At 47.9% G+C, this 20,123-nt stretch overlaps 1 protein-coding gene across 2 annotated transcripts; it reads left to right on the top strand.

Moving 5' to 3' along the window:
- Positions 1–1,255: 1,255 nt before the first annotated feature.
- Positions 1,256–19,081, top strand: DHX33 (DEAH-box helicase 33). Of its 2 annotated transcripts, XM_061605182.1 has the most exons (12): positions 1,256–1,802; positions 3,286–3,446; positions 6,656–6,883; positions 7,219–7,389; positions 8,197–8,382; positions 10,312–10,423; positions 12,010–12,169; positions 12,704–12,792; positions 13,339–13,466; positions 13,947–14,150; positions 16,448–16,534; positions 17,338–19,081. In XM_061605182.1, the coding sequence occupies exons 1-12, from the start codon at positions 1,541–1,543 to the stop codon at positions 17,644–17,646; spliced, it is 2,097 nt and encodes a 698-aa protein (XP_061461166.1). In that variant the 5' UTR covers positions 1,256–1,540; the 3' UTR covers positions 17,647–19,081. The 2 variants fall into 2 exon arrangements, with proteins under 2 accessions (XP_061461166.1, XP_061461168.1); XM_061605184.1 differs by lacking the exon at positions 3,286–3,446 and having other exon boundaries at positions 1,714–1,802; positions 17,338–19,080.
- The last annotated feature ends 1,042 nt before the right edge of the window (positions 19,082–20,123 follow it).

Raw genomic sequence — 20,123 nt, 5'->3', positions numbered from 1 at the left:
CTGTTAAGTAAGCATTTGGCCTAGAAGTCCACAGAATTCATTAATGACCAAACTGAATGTTGGGTATTGTTTCACTCTCCATAACTACATTATCCTGTGCATTAAGGGGCCCTTCTATACTATATACATTTGGATGTTTAATTTTGTAACTCTTCAGTACAGTACTTAATTCCATTTCTGTCGCTGGTATTTTTCACCTTCTTAGGCTTCTCTCCTTAGGAGGCAATCCAGAATTCCTGCTTCATGCATGGTTTGTCTGCCTTCATTGCAATTTCAAAAGGAAAGGTTAAAAGTCTATCCAAGCACATTGAAATCTACACAGTCCTGCTGATATGGTGCGCTTGAGGAATGGGAATCCAGGCTCCTAGGCTGCAACTTGCTCAAACCTGTCAATTCTCCGTATTATTTCAATTCTCCAATATGCTTCCGGGCCAGATTCAAAGTGTTGGTATTAACCTATAAAGCCTTATACGGCGTGGGACCACGATACCTGTCGGATCGCCTCTCCCGATATGAGCCAGCCCGTACACTACCGTCTACTACAAAGGCCCTCCTCCGGGTTCCGACTCATAGGGAGGCCCAGAGGGTGGTGACAAGATCTAGGGCCTTCTCAGTGGTGGCCCCCGAACTGTGGAATAGTCTCCCCGAGGAGGTGCGCTTGGCGCCGACATTATTATCTTTTCGGTGCCAAGTTAAAACCTTCCTCTTCTCCGAGGCATTTTAATTTTAAGTTAACTTAATTTTAAATGTGTTGTAACCTGATTTTAGACTTTGTAGTTTTTATATGCTTTGTTGTATTACTGTGTAATTTTATTGTACATTTTTTGTGTTCACCGCCCAGAGAGCTATTGCTAGTCGGGTGGTATAAAAGTTTAATAAATAATAATAATAAATAATAATTATTTTTTAAAAAAATCTCTTTAGGGAATTGTAGTGTCTGTCTAGATCAGCAATGGCCAGCAGCCCCAGCAACATGCTTTATTTGGATCCTCGCGTGGCAAGAAATTTGCCCCCAATTTCACCCCTAAAGAAAAGAAAATAGCTTTCAACAAATGTGCCACTGATTCCCTTAAGCTACATTTCTCAGGGAGGAAATACCCACGTGCTTTAAGTCTATGGGGGATGTGACCGTCCAAGGATATGCAATTGCAGTTTCGTTCCTGTAGGTGGCGCAGCCCTTAGAACTCTCCGAAGCTCGGCCCCCCTGGGAGATTCTCAAGAGCGCATGCTTGGCTCCAAGATCCCCCCACTAACACTACAATGCCCAGCAGGCACCGGGCGTATTCCGGGGCGGGCGCCGCCGCGAAGCCTACTGGGCAATGTTCTGAGGCGAGCGGCCTTGACTCTCCGAAGCTCCGCCCCTCCCATCAACATCACAACTCTCAGCAGGCACCAGGGACGCTTCAGCGCGGGCGCCTCACTAAGAGCCCGCGCGGGGCGTGCTGGGGAACGTAGTCCCGCAGCTCTGAGGCGGGGCCTGCCGAAGCGTGTTACCTGGCGCCGGCATCGTTGCCCTCGCCGCCGCTGGGAGGTGAGGAGGATGCCTCAGGGGGCCGGCCAGTTGCCCCCGCCCAAGAGACCGAAGCTGCCGTCCTCCGCCACGGCGCCTCTCGGCTCGGCCCCGCGCAGAGCGATGTTTTTGGCGACGCCCGGAGGGAAGCGCCACACGACGACGACGCCCTCCGCCTCAGCCGCCGGGTCCCCCGCAGGGCTCAACAGCCAGCGCCGGAGCCTGCCCATCTTCCAAGCTCGGGGGACTCTGCTCGGGCAGCTCCGCGGGTTAGACTGCGCCGTCCTCATCGGTGAGGGGAAAAAGGCTGCCGCTCCTCCCCCCGTGCAGCAGGGAGGTAGGGGAGGGGCCTGCGGACGCCACGCCCCCTCCCCGCCCCAGGCGTGCGTGCGTGCGTTTGATTGAGGGGGAGCTGCAGAGGAAGGGGAATCTTCGTTGCTTGTTTGCTCGAGGGGCGGGACTAGAGGCAGCCCCGCCCCTTGCAGCCCCACGGAATTGGCTGGGACAAACCAGTGTAAGAGGGGAGGGGCTTGGGGAATCCTCTGAGCTGAGTATGCTGATGCCACGCCCCCTCCCTTAGCCAGAGAGCATTTGATTGAAGAGATGCAGGGAAAGTGGGTGGGACATCTTCATTTCTTGTTTGATTGGGGTGGGGCTAAAGGTAGCCCCGCCCTTTGGAATTGGTTGAGACAGGCTAGGGGGCGGAGCTTGTGGAATCCGGCCTCCTCTTAGTGGTGTAGTGGTTACAGTGTCAGACTGGGAAGTAGGAGAAAGTAGGGTGCAGGCCCCTGCTTGGCCATGAAGCTTGCTGCATCGCCTTGGCCAAGTCATCGCCTCTCAGCCTAAACTACCCTCACAGGGTTGTTGTGAGGATAAAATGAAGAGAACTATGTATGCCACCTTGAGCTCCTTGGAGGAAAGGCGGGATATAAATATAATAAATACAAATGAAATAAATAAGTATCTCTAAAGTGGTCCAGATGATGCTGTACTATCTCCCATCATTCCTGGTTGTTGGGCCGTTGCTCGCTAGGGCTGGTGGGAGTTGTAGTTCAGCAGTATCTGGAGGGCCCAAAGGTTCGCCACATCTCCTGTATGGCAAGGATGGGAAAACTGGTGTGCCCTTCCCCCGCCCACCCCAGCCATGGTTGTTGGACTCCTCCTCCCATCAGCTCAGCAAGCCAACAGTCAGCGATGATGTGGCCGTCTGTAGTCCAGCAACGTCGGGAAGTGACCTTGATGTATCTTAACCTTCATGATGGTTTTTGTTAGAGACCACAGGCGATAATTTAATTTACATTTAATTTATTAATTTGCAAAGCTCTGCAACTTGGGGCCAGGGTGTCTTAGGGACCGCCTGAACCAGCTCGTTCCCCGAGATCATCTGCAGGAGCGTCTTTAGTTCTCCCCCAAGTTGAGCCTTCATCTTACAGCAACAAGAAACTGAGCCTTAAGTGTCATCGACCCAGCCCTGTGGATTGCTCTGCTAATAGACACCAGCAGGCACCTTCTGTTGAGACTTTTAAACGCCTGCTGAAAACCTTTCTATGTCACCAGGCTTATGAAGGCAATTGAGACGATATCTTTTTCAGCAATAGTCAGTTGATTGAGTTCTGGTTTTAAATTTGTATCTGGTTTTCCTCTGTGTTATACGCGTTGTCAGGTAAACCGCTTTGTGAGATCCACCTGAAAAGCAGTAAACAAATGCCTTAAATAGGTAAAGAAGTGAATGATAAATAATGATGCCCAAATGCTGTATGTTTAATGCCCTGCAGGGGAAACTGGCTCTGGAAAGACCACTCAAATACCGCAGTACCTCTACGAAGGAGGGGTCGGGCGCCAAGGCATAATTGCTGTGACCCAGCCTCGCCGCGTAGCTGCTATGTCTTTGGCCACCCGGGTATCGGATGAAAAAAAAACAGAGCTGGGAAAACTGGTATGTTGCTGGAGGGCCAAGTGAGATGGTCCTACTGTAGTCATAGTTATTTAGTTAGCTGGTTATTTTTATTAAAATATTTCTGTACCACCTTGTTATGTATATTTCTTCTTCCATTCATAGCCCACTCTTCCAAGTAAGCGCAAGGTGGCATACTTGGTCTCCCACCCCCCATTCATTAAGTTATCCTCACAACAACCCTGCGAGGTAGGCTAGGCTGAGAGAACTGACTGGCTTCTTGGCTGAGCGAGGATTCACACCCTGGCTGTGAATGAAAGGCAGCCTGGAAATGTTTTAATAAAGTAATTAAAATAAATACTCCTATCCCATTGGCTAGCTTCAGGACTTGCATGCTCCATTCCCTAACTGGAAAGAATTCCCATCTCCCTTCCTTCCTCAGCATCCACTGTGATTTAGCATTAGATGTTCAAGGATGCCACCTGTGGTTGACTTTAACCGGGCTCACTTACAGCCAAATCAAGAGTATTCCTACGAATCGTAAGTTGGAAGGGGCCTCTAAGGCCATCGAGCTCAACCCCCTGCTCAATGCAGGAATCCAGCTTAAAGCATCCCTGACAGGTGGCTGTACAGCTGTCTCTTGAATGCCTCCAATGTTGGAGAGTCCGCCACCTCCTTCGGTCATTGGTTCCATTGTCAGGCTCCATTCAGACAGCCGTTTATTTAGTTTTCCTGATGTTTCCTTACCTGATAATTTCTGCATTTTATTTGATTTTTCACACAACATAAAAGCCACTTCTGGACATCTAGCAGAATTTAGTGGAAGTTTAGTGCTCGTTTTCATGTTTTATTATTATTATTATGTTAATTGCTTCCAGAAAAAACCCGTTTGCAGTCCCATTAATCCAGAAAATTGTGGGGGTAAAGTGAAGAAATTTGGGGTGTTATACCGGCATACAGTTCTTTCCCGCCATTTTTATGGGGGAATTCGGGGAGGGGGACAGAGGTACGCATGAGTGGAAAGGGTGGGGAAGTAGCGACATGTCCAATGACGTTCACTGTTGTGTCACGCCATGGCCCCTCACGCGAATGACATTTAGTGCAACCTGACGGTATATCCGTCAAAAAGCCACAAGTGCCAAAAGGCAACAGGTACTACAGCATGAAAGGAATGAAGCTGAACCCCGATAAGACCGAGGTGCTACTTGTGGGGGACAAAAGAAGGTTGGGAGATGTTGACCTGAAGTTCAATGGGGTGAGTTTACCCCTGAAGGACCAGGTCCGCAGCCTTGGGGTTGTACTTGACTCCAGGCTGTCCATGGAGGCTCAGATTTCGGCGGTGAGCCGGGCAGCCTGGTATCAACTACACCTCATACGAAGGCTGCAACCCTACCTTCCTGCTCATCAGCTCCCCCTGGTAGTACACACCCTGGTCACCTCTCGTTTGGACTACTGTAATGCGCTCTACATGGGGTTACCCTTGAAAACGGTCCGGAAATTACAACTTATACAAAATGCGGCGGCTCGACTACTTACGAATAGTCGCCGCCGGGATCACATCACACCAGTGTTGTTCGATCTACACTGGCTTCCAGTTGTTTTCTGGGCCCAATTCAAGGTGTTGGTATTAACCTTTAAATCCCTATACGGTCTCGGCCCAGTTTACCTTATGGAGCGCCTTCAACGCCACCAATTATGCCGCCCGACAAGATCAGCCACTCAAGGCCTTCTCTCAATCCCGCCGACAAAAACAGCTAGATTGGCGGGTACAAGAGAGAGGGCATTCTCAGTGGCGGCCCCCACTCTCTGGAACTCCCTCCCACAAGATCTCCGGCACGCCTCTTCCCTAAATGTATTCCGTAAAGCCTTAAAGACCTGGCTCTTTCAACAGGCCTTTGGGATCTCCGGGGAGGGTTAATTACTGTGACTGAAATGCCTCCTACCCTGTTTTAATATTGTTGCTGCTGTATTATTCTCATACTGTTTTTTATTGTATTATTGTATTTTATCTCATTGTGTTTTAACTGTTTTGTACGTCGCCTAGAGTGGCCTTTGGCCAGATAGGCGACACAGAAATTAAATTTATTATTATTATTATGTTAGAAATCAGAACAGAGGCGCTGTCATTATAATCAATAAAACACACACAAGAAACCCCATGTCTCGATGGAGCCACTCTCTCCTCTGGACCAAATTCCCTCTTTTCTCGGCAATGAGCATGGTTTAACATGACGTGCACACCCTTGTTCAGTGTGGCTAATGGTGACTAAGTAACCATGGCGCAAACCAAGCGTTGTATTCAACTAAATCCTACTCAGAGCAGACCCATTGAAATTAAAGGACCTGTGTTTATTCGCCTCAGTAGGTCTGCTCTGAGTAAAACATAGCTGGGTACAACCCTCAGATTTTAAGTGGGTTTGTAAGCCATGGTTACAACAGAACCCGGTTAGCATTAACCATGCTTGCCTTCAGTGCGTAGGTAGTACGGTGTGGTTAATGCCAATCAGGAATACCAGTCGCTGGAAATCGCAGGAGGGGAGAGTGCTCTTGCTTGCGGGCTTCCCGTAATGAATATCTGGTTGGCCACTGTGAAGACAGGATGCTGGACTAGATGGTCCCCTATTATTATTATTATTATTATTATTATTATTATTATATTTGTATCCCACCCTTCCTCCCAGTAGGAGCCCAGGGCAGCAAACAAAAACATAAAGACATCAAAATGTATTAAAATAAAACATATTTTGACCTGATCCAGCAAGCGGTTCTTACGGAAAGGACATGGAAATTCACTCCACTGTGGAGATTACTGTGTTCTCAATAGTAACAATAATGCTTAGCATTTATCTCATCAATTTTTTTTAATCCTTACAACAATTCTGTAAGGTGGCCCAGTACCTGAGGATTTCCATTAAAGTAGAGAAATGTCTATAATAAATGAATACCTAGTACTGATATTGGGGGTGGATGCATTGAGGCTGAGTGACTTGCCTAAGACCATCAAGCAAACTCATGGCAGAGGCAAGATTTGAACCCAGGACTTCTTGATTCCTACCTCAGTTTCGTGGGTGCTATGCTAGCTTCCGTCTCCCCCACCCCTTAGGTTCATAATTTACATGCTTCCCTCTTAACAACTACACTGTGGTTGCTCACTTCAGCAGTAGTTCAAGAGGGCCACTTTATTTGAAATACAGCTGGCCGGGAACAGGTGCCATCTTCTTCTTCTTTGTTTCAACCATTGTGATGCTCAGGTTGGCTACACGGTACGCTTCGAGGACCTCACTTCTGAGGAGACCAAGATCAAATTCCTGACAGACGGAATGCTGCTTCGAGAAGCCATTGGGGACCCCTTCATGCACAAGTACAGCATCGTCGTTTTGGACGAAGCCCACGAGAGGACAATCCACACGGACGTGCTCTTCGGCGTGGTGAAAGCGGCACAAAAGAGACGGAAGGAGCTGGGGAAATTGCCGCTAAAAGTGAGTGCTGAAGGGGGTGTGTGGTGCAGACTGGAAACGGCGTATTCCTAAGTTTCGTGATGTTTTCTTTTTCTTCCCTAGATCCGGCACTTGTTATGCTGGGGGGAAAAGCATCCACAAGGCCTCCCTCTCTTCCTTTCCAGTCCTGGCAATACCTTCGAAAAGGGAGGATACCCATTGCTCCCTCTTGGCCTTGGCGGATGCCCCCCTTTAAAAAAAATCTTCATTTTCTACTTTGTCTAGTAATGACTTCGGAATCTGTTCTGCTGCCAACAAGGACTTTCTCTTCAAAGCACAATTCTCAGTAACAAGGTGGTTTTGGTTTCTTGTAACAGGTGATCGTTATGTCAGCTACCATGGACGTAGACCTGTTCTCCCGATACTTCAATGGCGCTCCTGTCCTCTACCTGGAAGGCAGGCAGCATCCCATCCAGATCTTCTACACTAAGCAATCTCAGAGCGATTACCTCCAAGCGGCACTAGTGACAATCTTCCAAATCCATCAGGTACCGTATGAGTTTTCAATATTGTTGCGTATCTGCAGTTTATTTGCCTACAGCCATACTACCCAATCTTGTCTGATCTCAGAAGCTAAGCAGGATCAGGCCCGGTCAGTACTTGGATGGGAGACCGCCTGGGAATACAGCATGCCGTAGGCTTAGACTGAGGAAGGGAATGGTAAACCACCTCTGAATACCTCTTACCATGAAAACCCTATGAATATACCCGCCAAAAATTCATCGGGTTGCCATGAGTCATAATTGACTTGAAGGCATATAACAACAGCAGTTTATTTATTTATTTGTGAAGCACATTTTTACCCTTCCCTTTCTCTGAGGAGCTCAGGGTGCTGTAGTGTGCAAGCTGCCTACCCATCACCTGTGGGGGCTGTGGCACCTGTGTAAGGGTAGTGATTGAAGAGGGTGCTGTATGTGATTGTTTTACTTTTATGCTCCTAAACTGGGTTGCAGTATTTTAAGTGTATATCTAATTGGTTTTAACACCTTAATAGTTTAATCCTGTTTTAATGCCGATTTTTATATGTTTATATGTTCTTAATGATATGTACTTATTTTTATCTGGAAGCCGCCTTGAGTTCCAGTTTGGAAAAAGGGGGGGGTATAAATAAAGATAGTAATAATAATAATAATAATAATAATAGGCCTTCAGTGGCACCCCCAGTGGGTAGCCCAGAATCTGAGCTTTCATTAAAAAAAAATAAAGTCACGTGGTGACATGTAGTCCCGTTGGGCTGCCCCACTGGTTAGTTATATCTATATCTATCTATATATATATATATGATTTCTTTAAAGGAAGCTGCTCCTTCTCAGGATATCCTGGTGTTTCTGACAGGCCAGGAAGAGATTGAAGCGATGACCAAAACCTGTCGGGACATTGCGAAACATCTTCCCGACGGTTGTCCTCAGATGGTGGTGATGCCGCTCTATGCTTCCCTGCCTTACTTGCAACAGCTCCGCGTCTTCCAGGCTGCACCCAAAGTAAGTCATAGATGGCAAGAGCAGCTCTCTCTTGCTCTCTGTTTGAAAAAAAAAAAATCTGCTAAACTGCTCAGTTTGCCCTGTGGCATCCAAAAGAGATAAAGGCCTGGTTCGTAAGAAGAGTCCTGCTGGATCAGGTCCAAGGTCTGTCTAGTCCAGCATCCGGATCTCACCGTGGCCATGCCGATTCCTCTGGAAAGCCCACAAAGCAGAACCTGAGCGCTTTCCCCATCTGTGATTCCCAGCGACTGGCATTCATTGCCTCCAGCAGCGGTGGAGGTAGAACGCAGCCATCGTGGCTAGTGGCCATTGATTGCCATATCCTCCATGAATTTGCCTAATCCTTCCATGTTGGTGGCCGTGGCTGCCTCTTGTGGGAGCAAATTCCGTAATTTAACTGTGTGCTGAGCAGAGTGCTTTGTTTTGTCTGCTCTGAATCTTATTTTATTTATTTATTTATTTAATTCAATTTTTATACCGCCCATAGCAAGGGTCTCTGGGCAGTGTACATCAAGTAAAAATATATTTACATTCAATTTAAAACCACCTAATCACCAAATCAACAATTTAAACATATAACAAAAGCAAGATTAACATAATAAACCCATATTAAATACAAATCAAAAGTAATTCAAAGAAAAAGATGGAACATATAACTATCTTTACAACATTAAATACAAAAGCTAAAATTATTAAAAATTATTAAAGAAAGATATTAAAATAATAAAGTATTAATGACCTCATGTTGTCATATTATGTTGGGGAGTCACCAACCTGGTGCCTGTGGGCGCCATGGCAGCTGTGAAGCCTTCATTGGCACCCCAGGGAAGGGCCCCAGATTCTGAGCTTTCCTAAAAAGTAAGCCTCTAGCCTTCCTAGAAAGTTATGAAGCAAAACAAGGGAGAGGGTCTTCTCAGTGGTGGCCCCCAAATTATGGAATGATGTTTCTGACGAGGTGCGCCTGGCGCCAACCCTGCTATCTTCTCGGCGCCAGCTCAAGACTTTCCTCTTCTCCCTGGCATTTTAACAGCATTTGAATAGCACGTGTTTTTAACTCGCTTCTCGGTTTTTATGGGTTTTAATGGTTTCAATTTGTATACTTGTTTTTAATGTTCTTAATTGTTGTAAACCCCCCAGAGAGCTTCGGCGATGGGGCGGTATATAAATGCAATAAATAAATAAATAACAAACAAAATGTGCCATTACCCTTCTAAGCAATTTCTGTGAAATCAACCGGCGTGTCTGCTCCAGCCAGTCAGTGTTTTAGCCGATGAGTGTGTACAGTGGGTTCAAGATGGCAGCCTAGGCTTGGTTTGAGGATCAGCATTGGGGAAAGCTGGGTTCTTGTGCCGTTAACAGCTGCATCTCCCCAGTCAGGACCAGCAGGACATAGCTGATTTCCCATGGTAAACATAAGGTGGTCTGAGAAGGCAACAGCAGTGGCTGTCCTCTTATTTTGTGTCATGCCATGCTCCCATGGCATGTTGTGGTTGAACCATTGGTTAGCTGTCAGGCCAGTACCTTGAGCTCAAGTGCCTGTTTGCATCACACATATTGAAGACCCTCCTGAGTATCAAAAACATTCTGAAAGGGCACGCTGAGATGTCTACACTGCTCCTCTCAAAACAGGTCATGATTGGGCTAAGTGTACTTTTCTCGGAAGGCTGTTCCAGATCTTGCGCTCCACAATGGAGATGGTCCTCTCCAGGTTATCCACTCACCACCCATCCAGCAACAGGGCATCCCAAAGAAGGCCCTCTTACTGCTGCTTTGCCGTTCCTGATGCCTTCTTTTATCGTTTGCCCTTAGTGTTTTCATCCGTTTTTCTCTTTAATTCATGAGGAGTCCCCTTGAACGTTTCTGAAAAAGGTTAAGGCAAAGTACAAACTTTTAGAATGAGCAAGAAGATTCCTCCCCTTCCTTTCCCAGGGTTATCGCAAAGTGATCCTCTCGACCAACATTGCTGAGACGTCCATCACCATTGCAGGCATTAAATACGTTGTGGACACAGGCATGGTTAAAGCAAAGAAGTATAGCCCCGGTAAGTGTATATCGGACAGAGCCATGCCAGGAAGTAGAGCGGTGTGACTCGCTCAGGCAGTGGATTGTGGCCATATAGGAACATACTGAGTTACACCATTGGTCCATCAAGCTCAATATTGTCTACACGGGCTTGCAGCTAGGGAAGGGGTGTAGCTCAGTGGTTAGAGCATCTGCCTTGCGTGCAGCAGGCCCCAGGTTCAATCCCCAGTGGCATCTCCAGGTAGAGCTGGGAGAGGTTCCTGTCTGAAAACCTGGAGAGCCACTGCCAGTCAGTGTAGGCAATATGGAGCTAGATGGGCCAGTAGCCTGACTCAGTAGAAGGCAGCTTTCTGTGTCTGGCAACAGCGCTCCAACGGCACATTCAGAGGGCAGTTTTCCAACCCTTCTCCCTGAGATTGTTAAACTTCAGACGTTAGGGGCTGAACCCAAAGCCTTCTGCGTGCAAAGCAGAGCGACGTGGACCTTTGGAACGTAGGAAGATCCCTCACGCCAAGTCAGATCGTTGGTCCATCTAGGTCAGTGTAATCGCATGTAATCATGTACCACATATATAAAAACAAACACCTGCAGGTAAAAATCTAGTATTTGGGAAGAATTGCTCTAGCCCAGAGATGGAGAACCTTTTTTGGCCTGTGGGTCAACTTTGACAGGCAGGTGGGGCCACCTACATGTCTATCATCTGACATCGTAATGACATCAGGCGATGGAGAGGTGGGTGGTTCTGCCCACCTGTCAAAGCTGGCTGGAGGGGGTGGGGGAAGGTAACCAGCGAGCAGGGTTTGAGCCTGCACCCATCAGTTGATGGTCAGGAGTTCAGTCCTCTGTTCCATAGGGATGACTGCATGCTAGAGTTCCCCTCAGGGCATCAAGCAAGATTGAGTCCTGCCCATCAGCTGTCATCACCTGCCCATCAGGGTGACATCACCTGATTGACAGGTATGTGTGGCTTTGAACAAAATGGTCTTGCAGGCCAAACTGGAACCCCTGTCAGGCCAAGACTGGCCCACAGGCTGGAGGTTCCTCACCTCCGTTCTAGCCCATTTTCCACTTGCATGGTACTTTCTGCCTGCAGCGTGAAGTGGTATAATCACCTGCAGCACTCTACCATGTTATTGTCACCTCGTTCTGCTGCATGCGTACACTAGGCCAGATTTCAAATCTGAGCACCAAAACTTTGGAAAGTTGTGGAGTGCTCCCACGGGGACGTAAGTCTAGTTAGATCCTTGGGGCCATATCCACTCAGTAGTGGCTGCCATCTCTTTCCATTTCATAGCAACATAGAGTTAGGAAGGAAGTCCAGCTCCAAAGCCGCAAGTCCCTGCCAATGTAAGCAGTCTACAACATCCCTGCGGGGTGGCCAACGCCTCTCATGGAGAAGAGTCCACCACCTTCCAAGGCAGCCTCTGTCCTACTGCCAAACAGCTGGTGTTCCATCAGGGAAAGTTCTTCCTCGTGTTTAGTCAAAAATCCCCTTTCTTGCTATTTGAACCTGCTGGTTTGCTTCCTGCCCTCTGGAGCCATAGAAAACGCAGTTGCCCTGTCAGAGGGCTTTGTTTAACGGCGGGCATTTTCTACCCTTCTTAGAGAGTGGCCTGGAAGTGCTGGCAGTCCAGAGGGTGTCGAAGGCCCAGGCCTGGCAGCGGGCGGGCCGGGCTGGAAGAGAAGACAGCGGGTTCTGCTACCGCCTCTACACGGAAGACGAGTTTGAGAAGTTTGATAAAATGACGGTACCCGAGATCCAGAGGTGAGGCTGCACTCCCCGTTGAGAACTGTTCACTGCTTCGTGAACTAAACTGCATGTCAAGTGCAGAAGTCTCTCTCTGTTTTCTGGCCTGTCCTGAATCTTGTGCCAGTCAGTTTCATTGCATGACCCCTGGTTTATAAAAGAGGAAGACGGTGGGAAACCTTCAGCTCGCGAGCCAACCTTGGCCCACCAGTGGTTCAGTTTGGCCCATGAGGCCATTTCCCAATGCCACCTGTCAATCAGCTGGCATCACAGTGGAGGACCTACGGGAGCCATTAGTTAAAACATACACACATACTTGGGGGAGGCACAAATAACCTCTTGGCATCAAAGCAGAGGACCAGTAAGAGCAGTCAAAATATCCTTTCTTTTTTTAAAAAAAAAAATGACAAATTTGGGGGGCCATATATGGGCTACAGGTTAGCCACTCTGGTCATAGGTAGTGAGATCTCAGTTGTGTGCAGCTTTGGGGAGGTTGGGTTTGCTTGGTTGAGGAAAACGCCGGCTGTTGCTGTCACGCCTCTCCTTCTGCAGATGTAACCTAGCCAGCGTGATGCTTCACCTCCTGGCTCTGAGAATCCCGAACGTCCTCACTTTTGACTTCATGTCTAAACCATCTCCGGGTAAGGCGGCTATTCAGTCCAGTTCAATTTTATTCTGTCTGTATACAGGCAACAGGCCAGTTATGCAAAGTCTGTAGAGTTAACCTTAGTACCGTATAAGCTTCAGATAGTTCTGGTGTTTTCTGTTGGCCCAGAGCGATTATATACAGTATATTCTGCTGTCCGTTATGCATTTTACTAGTAGCAGCCAAAAATTTAGTTGGTTGGGGTTTTTTTCGTCCTGTAATAAATAATCTGGTGTCTACTAATAAGAAAATTGTCAATTCCCAGAGTGGTTTAACAGACCATCCCTCTTCCCTGGGAACTATAGCTCTGTGAGGGGAAGAGGGATCTCCTAAGAAGTCTCAGCCCCCTTAACAAAATGACAGTCCCCAGGATTCTTTGGAAGAAAGCCGTGCCTATTTAAAGTGGTATGATGCTGCTTGAAATGTATAATGCAGCTGGGCCTCTGGTTGTGCTGGGCTAACCTGACACTCCTGCCTTGCTGCTGTGGGAAAGGCTGGCAGTGTGAGCCTCTCTCTCACACACGCTCGTTTCTCTTCCCAGAGGCACTTCAAGCTGCCATTGAGCAACTGGCCCTCCTTGGCGCGGTGGACAGGAAGGACGACCAGCTGTTCCTCACCCCACTGGGGAGGAAAATGGCTGCATTTCCTCTGGAGCCCAAGTTCTCCAAAGTAAGAGACGCCCTCTGTCCTGTTCCCCGGAAGACCAACGAGACCCTTCTCCTTGCTTCTGTTTTCTTGCTCCTTTAGCAATGTAGAAGAAAAGCGGAAGCCCTTCATCCCGCTCGAGTTCCCCTCCATGTTGCCTTTGGGGCCGCCTCTTTGATTGAGAAAGGGGTGTGTCACTGACTTCGATGTCCCACACTCCTGGTGAGCCCAGTAAGATGTGGAAGGGGAAAGAGCTGGCTTCAGACAGGATTCCCAGCACGTTAAAAAATGGCATATCGTGAAGTCAGCCTTCTCTCTGAAATCCTTAGAAGATAAGGATTTTTTTTAAAAAAAAGTCTGTCATGCAAGTCCAATCAAGCCACGTTTTCTTTCTTCCATGGTGCGGCCCTTCCTGTACCTGACCTATAAAAACCTGTCCAGTTTGGGGGGCTAGTCCGCTCCCCTTCCTCCAGGTCCCTTTATCTTTCTCCGTGTGTTCGGCAGACCATCCTGACGGCCCCCAAGTTCCGCTGCACAGAGGAGATCCTCACCATTGTGTCGCTCCTGTCTGTGGACAGCGTCCTTTACAACCCCCCTTCACGGCGGGATGAAGTTCAGAGCGTCCGGAAGAAGTTCATCTCCAGCGAAGGGGACCACATCACGTTGCTCAATATCTACCGAGCCTTCAAAAACATCAGTGGAAATCGAGTGAGTGCTCACAGCTCATCTGACTGGGCAGGTGTAAAATCCCATAATCTAGCACTTTTAGCATGCCAAGCGCTTTCTAGTCTCCGCTCTGTTGATGACCCTCATTATTTCCTCTGTGCTAGAGCAGTCCACATACTCTTATCTCAGGAATCCTCCCGCGCGGGTAAGGACTCCTTAAAGGATATCAGGATTATTGCCTGCGTATTGGAGATGGGCCAACTCAAAGATGAGGAACCTGCGGCCCTCTAGATGTGGTTGGACTCCAATACCCATCAGCCCTAAGCCAGCATCTGGAGGGTCACAGGGTCCCCACCTGTAGGCGGAGATAACTACTCAGTGAAATGGAACATAGACACTGGGACTGGAGCGGCGGATTCCCAGTCCAGCGTTTGTGCTCGTACCCACCAACTCTTGCACAACCTGTCTGTCTGGTAAAGTACTAATTCCCATCGTTGCTGGCTGGGGACTGGGACTGAAAGTCAAGGACAGTTGGTCGATGGATTACCGATTTGAAACAAGAGTTCCTGGGAACTAGCCTAACATTAAGGATGACTTCAGGACAGAGAGCCAGTGTGGTGTAGCGGTTAAGGTGTTGGACTACAACCTGGGAGACCAGGGTTCGAATCCCCACACAGCCACGAAGCTCACTGGGTGACCTTGGGCCAGTCACTGCCTCATGAAAACCCTATTCGTAGGGTCGCCGTAAGTCGGAATCGACTTGAAGGCAGTACATTTACGTTTAAGGACACTGACTCTTAATTCCTTCCTTTATAAGTGTAATGATGGATAGGAAGCTGCCTTATACTGAGTCAGACCATTGGTCTATCTAGTCCAGTGTTGTCTACACTGACTGGCAGCAACTCTCTAGGGTTTCATGCAGTGGGATCTCCCAGCCCTACCCAGAGATGCCACTGGGGATTGAACCTGGGACCTTCTGCACCCAAGGCAGATGCTCTCCCTCTAGGCTACGACCCTTCCCCAAGACACCATTGAGCGATTGTTCTCGTTTTTAAACCCTTAACGGTGCCTAGAATTTTCTAGGTGCTGTGCAGATATGAAAGGACGATAGATTGTGAGCCTGCAGTTAGGGAGTGACAGACACAACACAAAAAGAAGTGGGGAGGGAAGAGGAGAGCAAGCAGGTTCAAGAAGTCCGAGCAGAGTGGTCTCTTCCTTGCAAGGACCCTGGAACTATGTTTCTCAACAAAAACATCAACACCTACTGCAAGGCAGGATGTGATTTATATGGGGCATATAAAATAATGATCCATCTGAGCGGGGCTTTAATATCAGGTAAAATTCAGTCTTCGGTATCTGTGACTAGGTGTTAGTTATAGACTGACTTCCAGGCAAAACTGACTTTCTGAATCTATTTTAATGATTCCACTGTGGCTCCTTACTGGATTTCCTCACTGAGGAAGCATCACTTCAGGTTCTTTAATATTACAACCATTGCATGCATGTCTGTCTATAGATAGATAGATACAGTGTTTGTTTGTGTATGAAAATGTCAACATGATGTATAATCCGAAACAGCTGTAGTGTGGTGCAGTGGTTAGAGTGTTGGACTAGGCCCTGGGAGGCCAGGGTTCAAATCCCCACTTGGCCACGAAGCTCACTGGGAGACCTCAGGGGCCAGTCACTGCCTCTCAGCCTAACCTACCTCACAGGGTTGTTGTGAGGAGAAAATGGGGAGGGGGAGAACCGGGTACACCCCTTTGAGCTCCTTGGAGGAAAGGTGGGACATCAGTGTTGTTGGAATGTATGAGGTTCAACAACTTGGTGGGTTGAGGCTGCATGGGGTTAAAAAAGGGTAGCTAGGGAGGAGACCTCATGGTTGCTAGGCTATACCTGTCCTTTGATCCTTGCCGTCTCTCCCCCTCCTGCTAGACTGATATGCAAAGGATGTTGATCCCAATTCCTTCCCGCCTTTCCATTCCTCCTTCTCTCGCGAGAGGGGAGCAGACATCTTTCCTTTGTCTCTCCCTCTCAACCAGCATGAGAGCTGCACTGGGACCAGTGCTCGCTGCTCCAGCATAGCCAGTTAAGCTAGATATAGAACTCTTTCCTATCAAGCATGTACTTCCAGAATAAAGTAGTTCTTTCTTATTTTACAGATTAAAGTCTCTGTCTGACTAATTTGCAGGGAAGGTAGAATCTTAGCAAAGATTCAAACACACACACACGTAAGCTTGCTCAATACTCTCCGCTCCGCAACTCAATAGAATTCCGACAAGTGCAACAACAAATAAGATACGATTCCAGGCCTGAGCAAATGTCTCGTTTCCCTTCTTCAGGCATGGTGCAAAGAAAACTTTGTGAACAGCAGGAATATGATGCTGGTCTCAGACGTCAGAGCTCAGCTCAGGGACATTTGTGTGAAGGTAATTATCGGGAAGCTTCAAAGTGGATCTGTATAGATACCGTTTTCATAGAGACCAAGCAGTTGTTGTTGTTAGGGATGTCAAGAGAAGGCAGCACCAAAAGAGCAAAGGGAACAAATGAGGAGGCACTGCATCCAATTGGCAATGAAATATAAACCTTAATCAACAATAATAGTCCTTGACAGCCTTCGCCAACCTGGCGCCCTCCAGAGGTTTCAGACTACAACTCCCATGAGGAGGGAATTGTAGTCCAAAACCTCTGGAGGCTCTTGTAAAACAATGACGCGCCCAGCACATCTTGGGCAACACGGAAAGAACAGCCGCGTCCGTCAACCATAATTCAGACCAGTGCTCCCCAAACTTTTTTTCCCTCTTGCACGGACCACTTGACAATTGCTTGGTCTTAGCAGACAACCTAATTCTTATTTTTCCTGCCTGTTGTAGCAATTGTAATGTGCTGTGCTAGATGCCGCATGACTTAATTGTATTTTATTCCTAATATTGTATTTCATGGTACTGTACTTTGCATTCCGTAGAATTCAAACTGAGAATTCCTACTATGGAGAATTCCATAGAGTTGCTACTCTGAGTAGGACTCAGTTGAATACAGCCCATAGTTTTGCTTTTAGTAGACGCTTGTCTGCAGAGGTGTTTTTTTTTTATGTCTGGATTGCCGAAGCGCTTCAGGGACCCTTGAATTGCAGGGGTGGGGGTGGTTGATTGCCGCTTGAAGCATGCTGTCCTCAAAAGCCCTCATCATTTTGTTTATTTATGACTGTGTGTGTTGCTCTTTCCCATCCTAGCTTTCAATACCGCTGGAGTCCTCCCGCTCTGACACGGGGAACATCCGCCGCTGCCTGGCCTACAGCCTCTTCATGAACACAGCCGAGCTGCAGCTGGACAGCACGTACGCCACAACAGACACTCACCAGCCGGTGGCCATCCACCCTTCCTCGGTCCTCTTCCACTGCAAGCCCGCCTGCGTAATGTACAACGAGCTGCTCCACACCAACAAGTGCTATATGAGGGACCTGTGTGTGGTGGATGCCGACTGGCTGTACGATGCCGCGCCGGAATACTTCCGCCGAAAGCTCAGAGCAGCCAAGAACTGACCCAGGCCCCCTGAAAACCGTTTGCCTAAAGCAGGGGGTAGGCTAACCTTTTGTGGGCCGGAGGGCCACATTCGCACTTGGCCAGACCACTCTCCCATGTGCACACTCACATGGGGCGTGTGGACGCACAGCTCTCCCTCACCAGCTGAGTCTTGCAGATCAGCGTAGTCTCTCACCCCCTCCCTGCTCATCAAATAATCTGGTTTTTTTAAATTTATCTTTTTTAAGTGCTACATTGAATAAAGAAAAAGGGAGACCACCAGCAATAAAACCCAGTAACAGTAAGCACCGTCAGCTCACGTTGAGAACGCAATAGCCGCCAGTATTTCCATCTAAAGTTAAGCATCTAAGGCTGCAATCCAATACATGTCTACTCAGAAGTAAGCTCCATTGCCTTCAATGGGACTTACTCCGAGATATTGGACTGCATCCTAAGGTGATCTAAGCCCCCCAGCAGCCCAAGAGGTAGCCACAGGACATTGGCATTTCGAGAAGATACTTTCAAATCCAGGGTGGTGAGGTTCTCAGGCCATTGCGTGATAGACAGTTTATCTTTCCAGTCTCTTAGTGACCACAAGGGCTCGGAAAATCCACTGTGGTTAGCTGCTGATACTTCCCACGCTACGGGAATGTAGTTTAGAACATCTGCAAATATCAAGGATTGTACCAGTACAAAACTGATAACGGGCTGCAACTTCACACCGAAAAGAATTCATCACCAGACACGCTCGCACCATATGCCTCCACGAGGCCTTTTCAGCATCGCTCCTGCTGCATCTGTCTGTACTAGACAGTGCCTTCTTACACAGACATTGTGGAGTCCAAGGAGGAGTGACCTTGCTCAGAGGTTGAGGAAAGATGATCTGCCGGGGGAGCAGGGGAATGGAATGGCATACCCCAGAAGAGGGCAGGGCTGGCTAGAACCCTGAATAAACAGCACCATGCTGCAACATGTTAGTGCTTAAATATTGTATGCTATGTGGCACATCAGGGTTCACGAAGGTAACATTTGCCTGCATTCAAGGTGTATCTATCTCCCACACAGGGTATTTCTTCAGAAGGACAGAGGTGAAGCATGCAAAATGGCAACTCTGGTATAGATCTGTATGCACAACAACATTACTTTAAGAAGACATCTCCCCCCCACACACACACAAAGGGTGAGAAAATTCACCAGGGAGAAGAAAATCAAGCAGGTCCCTACTACATTGGACCAGTGGGACTGTTCAGTGTCAATAAATGATGTCAATAACCACAGCTACTTTTTAATTTTAGGCCAGCTTGCATTTTGCACACCGATTTCCTGTGATTGTTATGTCTTTGTCGCTTTTACACTTTGTAAGCTGTCTTGACCGTTTCCGGTAAAGCGGTGGAATTGAAATGAAATAAATAATACTGGAGCGTCAACAGTGTGGTTGTTACGTCTGTCGCCTTGAAAGTGAGCGCTGGTGTGTTCGGAGTGGCTTACTCCTCACACTAGTGGGCCTAGGCTTGCAGGCGTTAACAATAAAAGTGCTTTGTGCAGCGCTTGCAATTCTAGCCAATCAATTTGAGTCGCAGTAGCAGGACATTCCTGGGTAGCTGTGCCAAATCTGTTGCAGAAAGAACACTACATTGCACAGGGGTGGGGGGGAAGCGAGAGATCATGATCAGAAGTGTGATGTAGCAGTTAGAGTGTTGGACTAGAACTCAGGAGAGATGCGTATCTTCCCATATGAGCTCGCCCTAGCCCTGAGATCGTCGGAGGAGGCCCCTCTCTTAGTCCCACCACCCTCACAGGCATGTTTTGTGGAAAGACTGGAAAGGGCCTTCTCGGTGGTTGCCTCCAGGCTCTGGAACTCCCTAGGGAGGTCAGACTGGCTCCCTCCCTGCGGTCCTTCCATTGGAAGGTGAAGACATTTCTGTTCCAACAGGCTTTTGGGAATTGACTGCAAGGGCTATTAAATAGGATGCTGTTTTTACTGATTTGTATTTCGTGGTGTTTAATTGCTGTTTTAATCGGTTTTTATAGTTAGTTCAACTACATTTTAATTATCACCTGCACATTTTGTTTATATGTTTTAAACTGTATTTGTTTTAATCTTTGTAAGCCTCCTCGAATCTCAGCTCTGGGGAAAAAGTGGAATATAAACCCAGTTTATCTAAAGGAGCGCCTCCAGCATCATCAAATATGCTGCCTGACGAGATCAGCCTCACAAGACCTTCTCTCGGTCCCACCAGTTAAAACAGCTAGGCTGGTGCCGACCATAGAGAGGGCATTTTCGATTGTGGCCCCCGCCCTCTGGAATTCCCTTCCTTTCGATCTTCGTCATGCCTCCTCCCTGATAGGTTTCTGCCGGGCCTTGAAGACCTGGCTGTTCAGGCAGGCCTATGGGATTTCTGGGATGGGTTAGCTTTTAATGCTGTTTAGTTTAATTATTGAATGTGGTTTTCTGGTTTATATTGTATTTTATTGTGTCAGTGTACGTTGCCTAGAG

The sequence above is a fragment of the Rhineura floridana genome, chromosome 21 (genome assembly GCF_030035675.1).
Source record: "Rhineura floridana isolate rRhiFlo1 chromosome 21, rRhiFlo1.hap2, whole genome shotgun sequence".
NCBI lineage: Eukaryota > Metazoa > Chordata > Lepidosauria > Squamata > Rhineuridae > Rhineura > Rhineura floridana.
The sequence above is the reverse complement of the archived record's forward strand: the minus strand, read 5'-3'. Positions and strand labels throughout refer to the sequence as shown.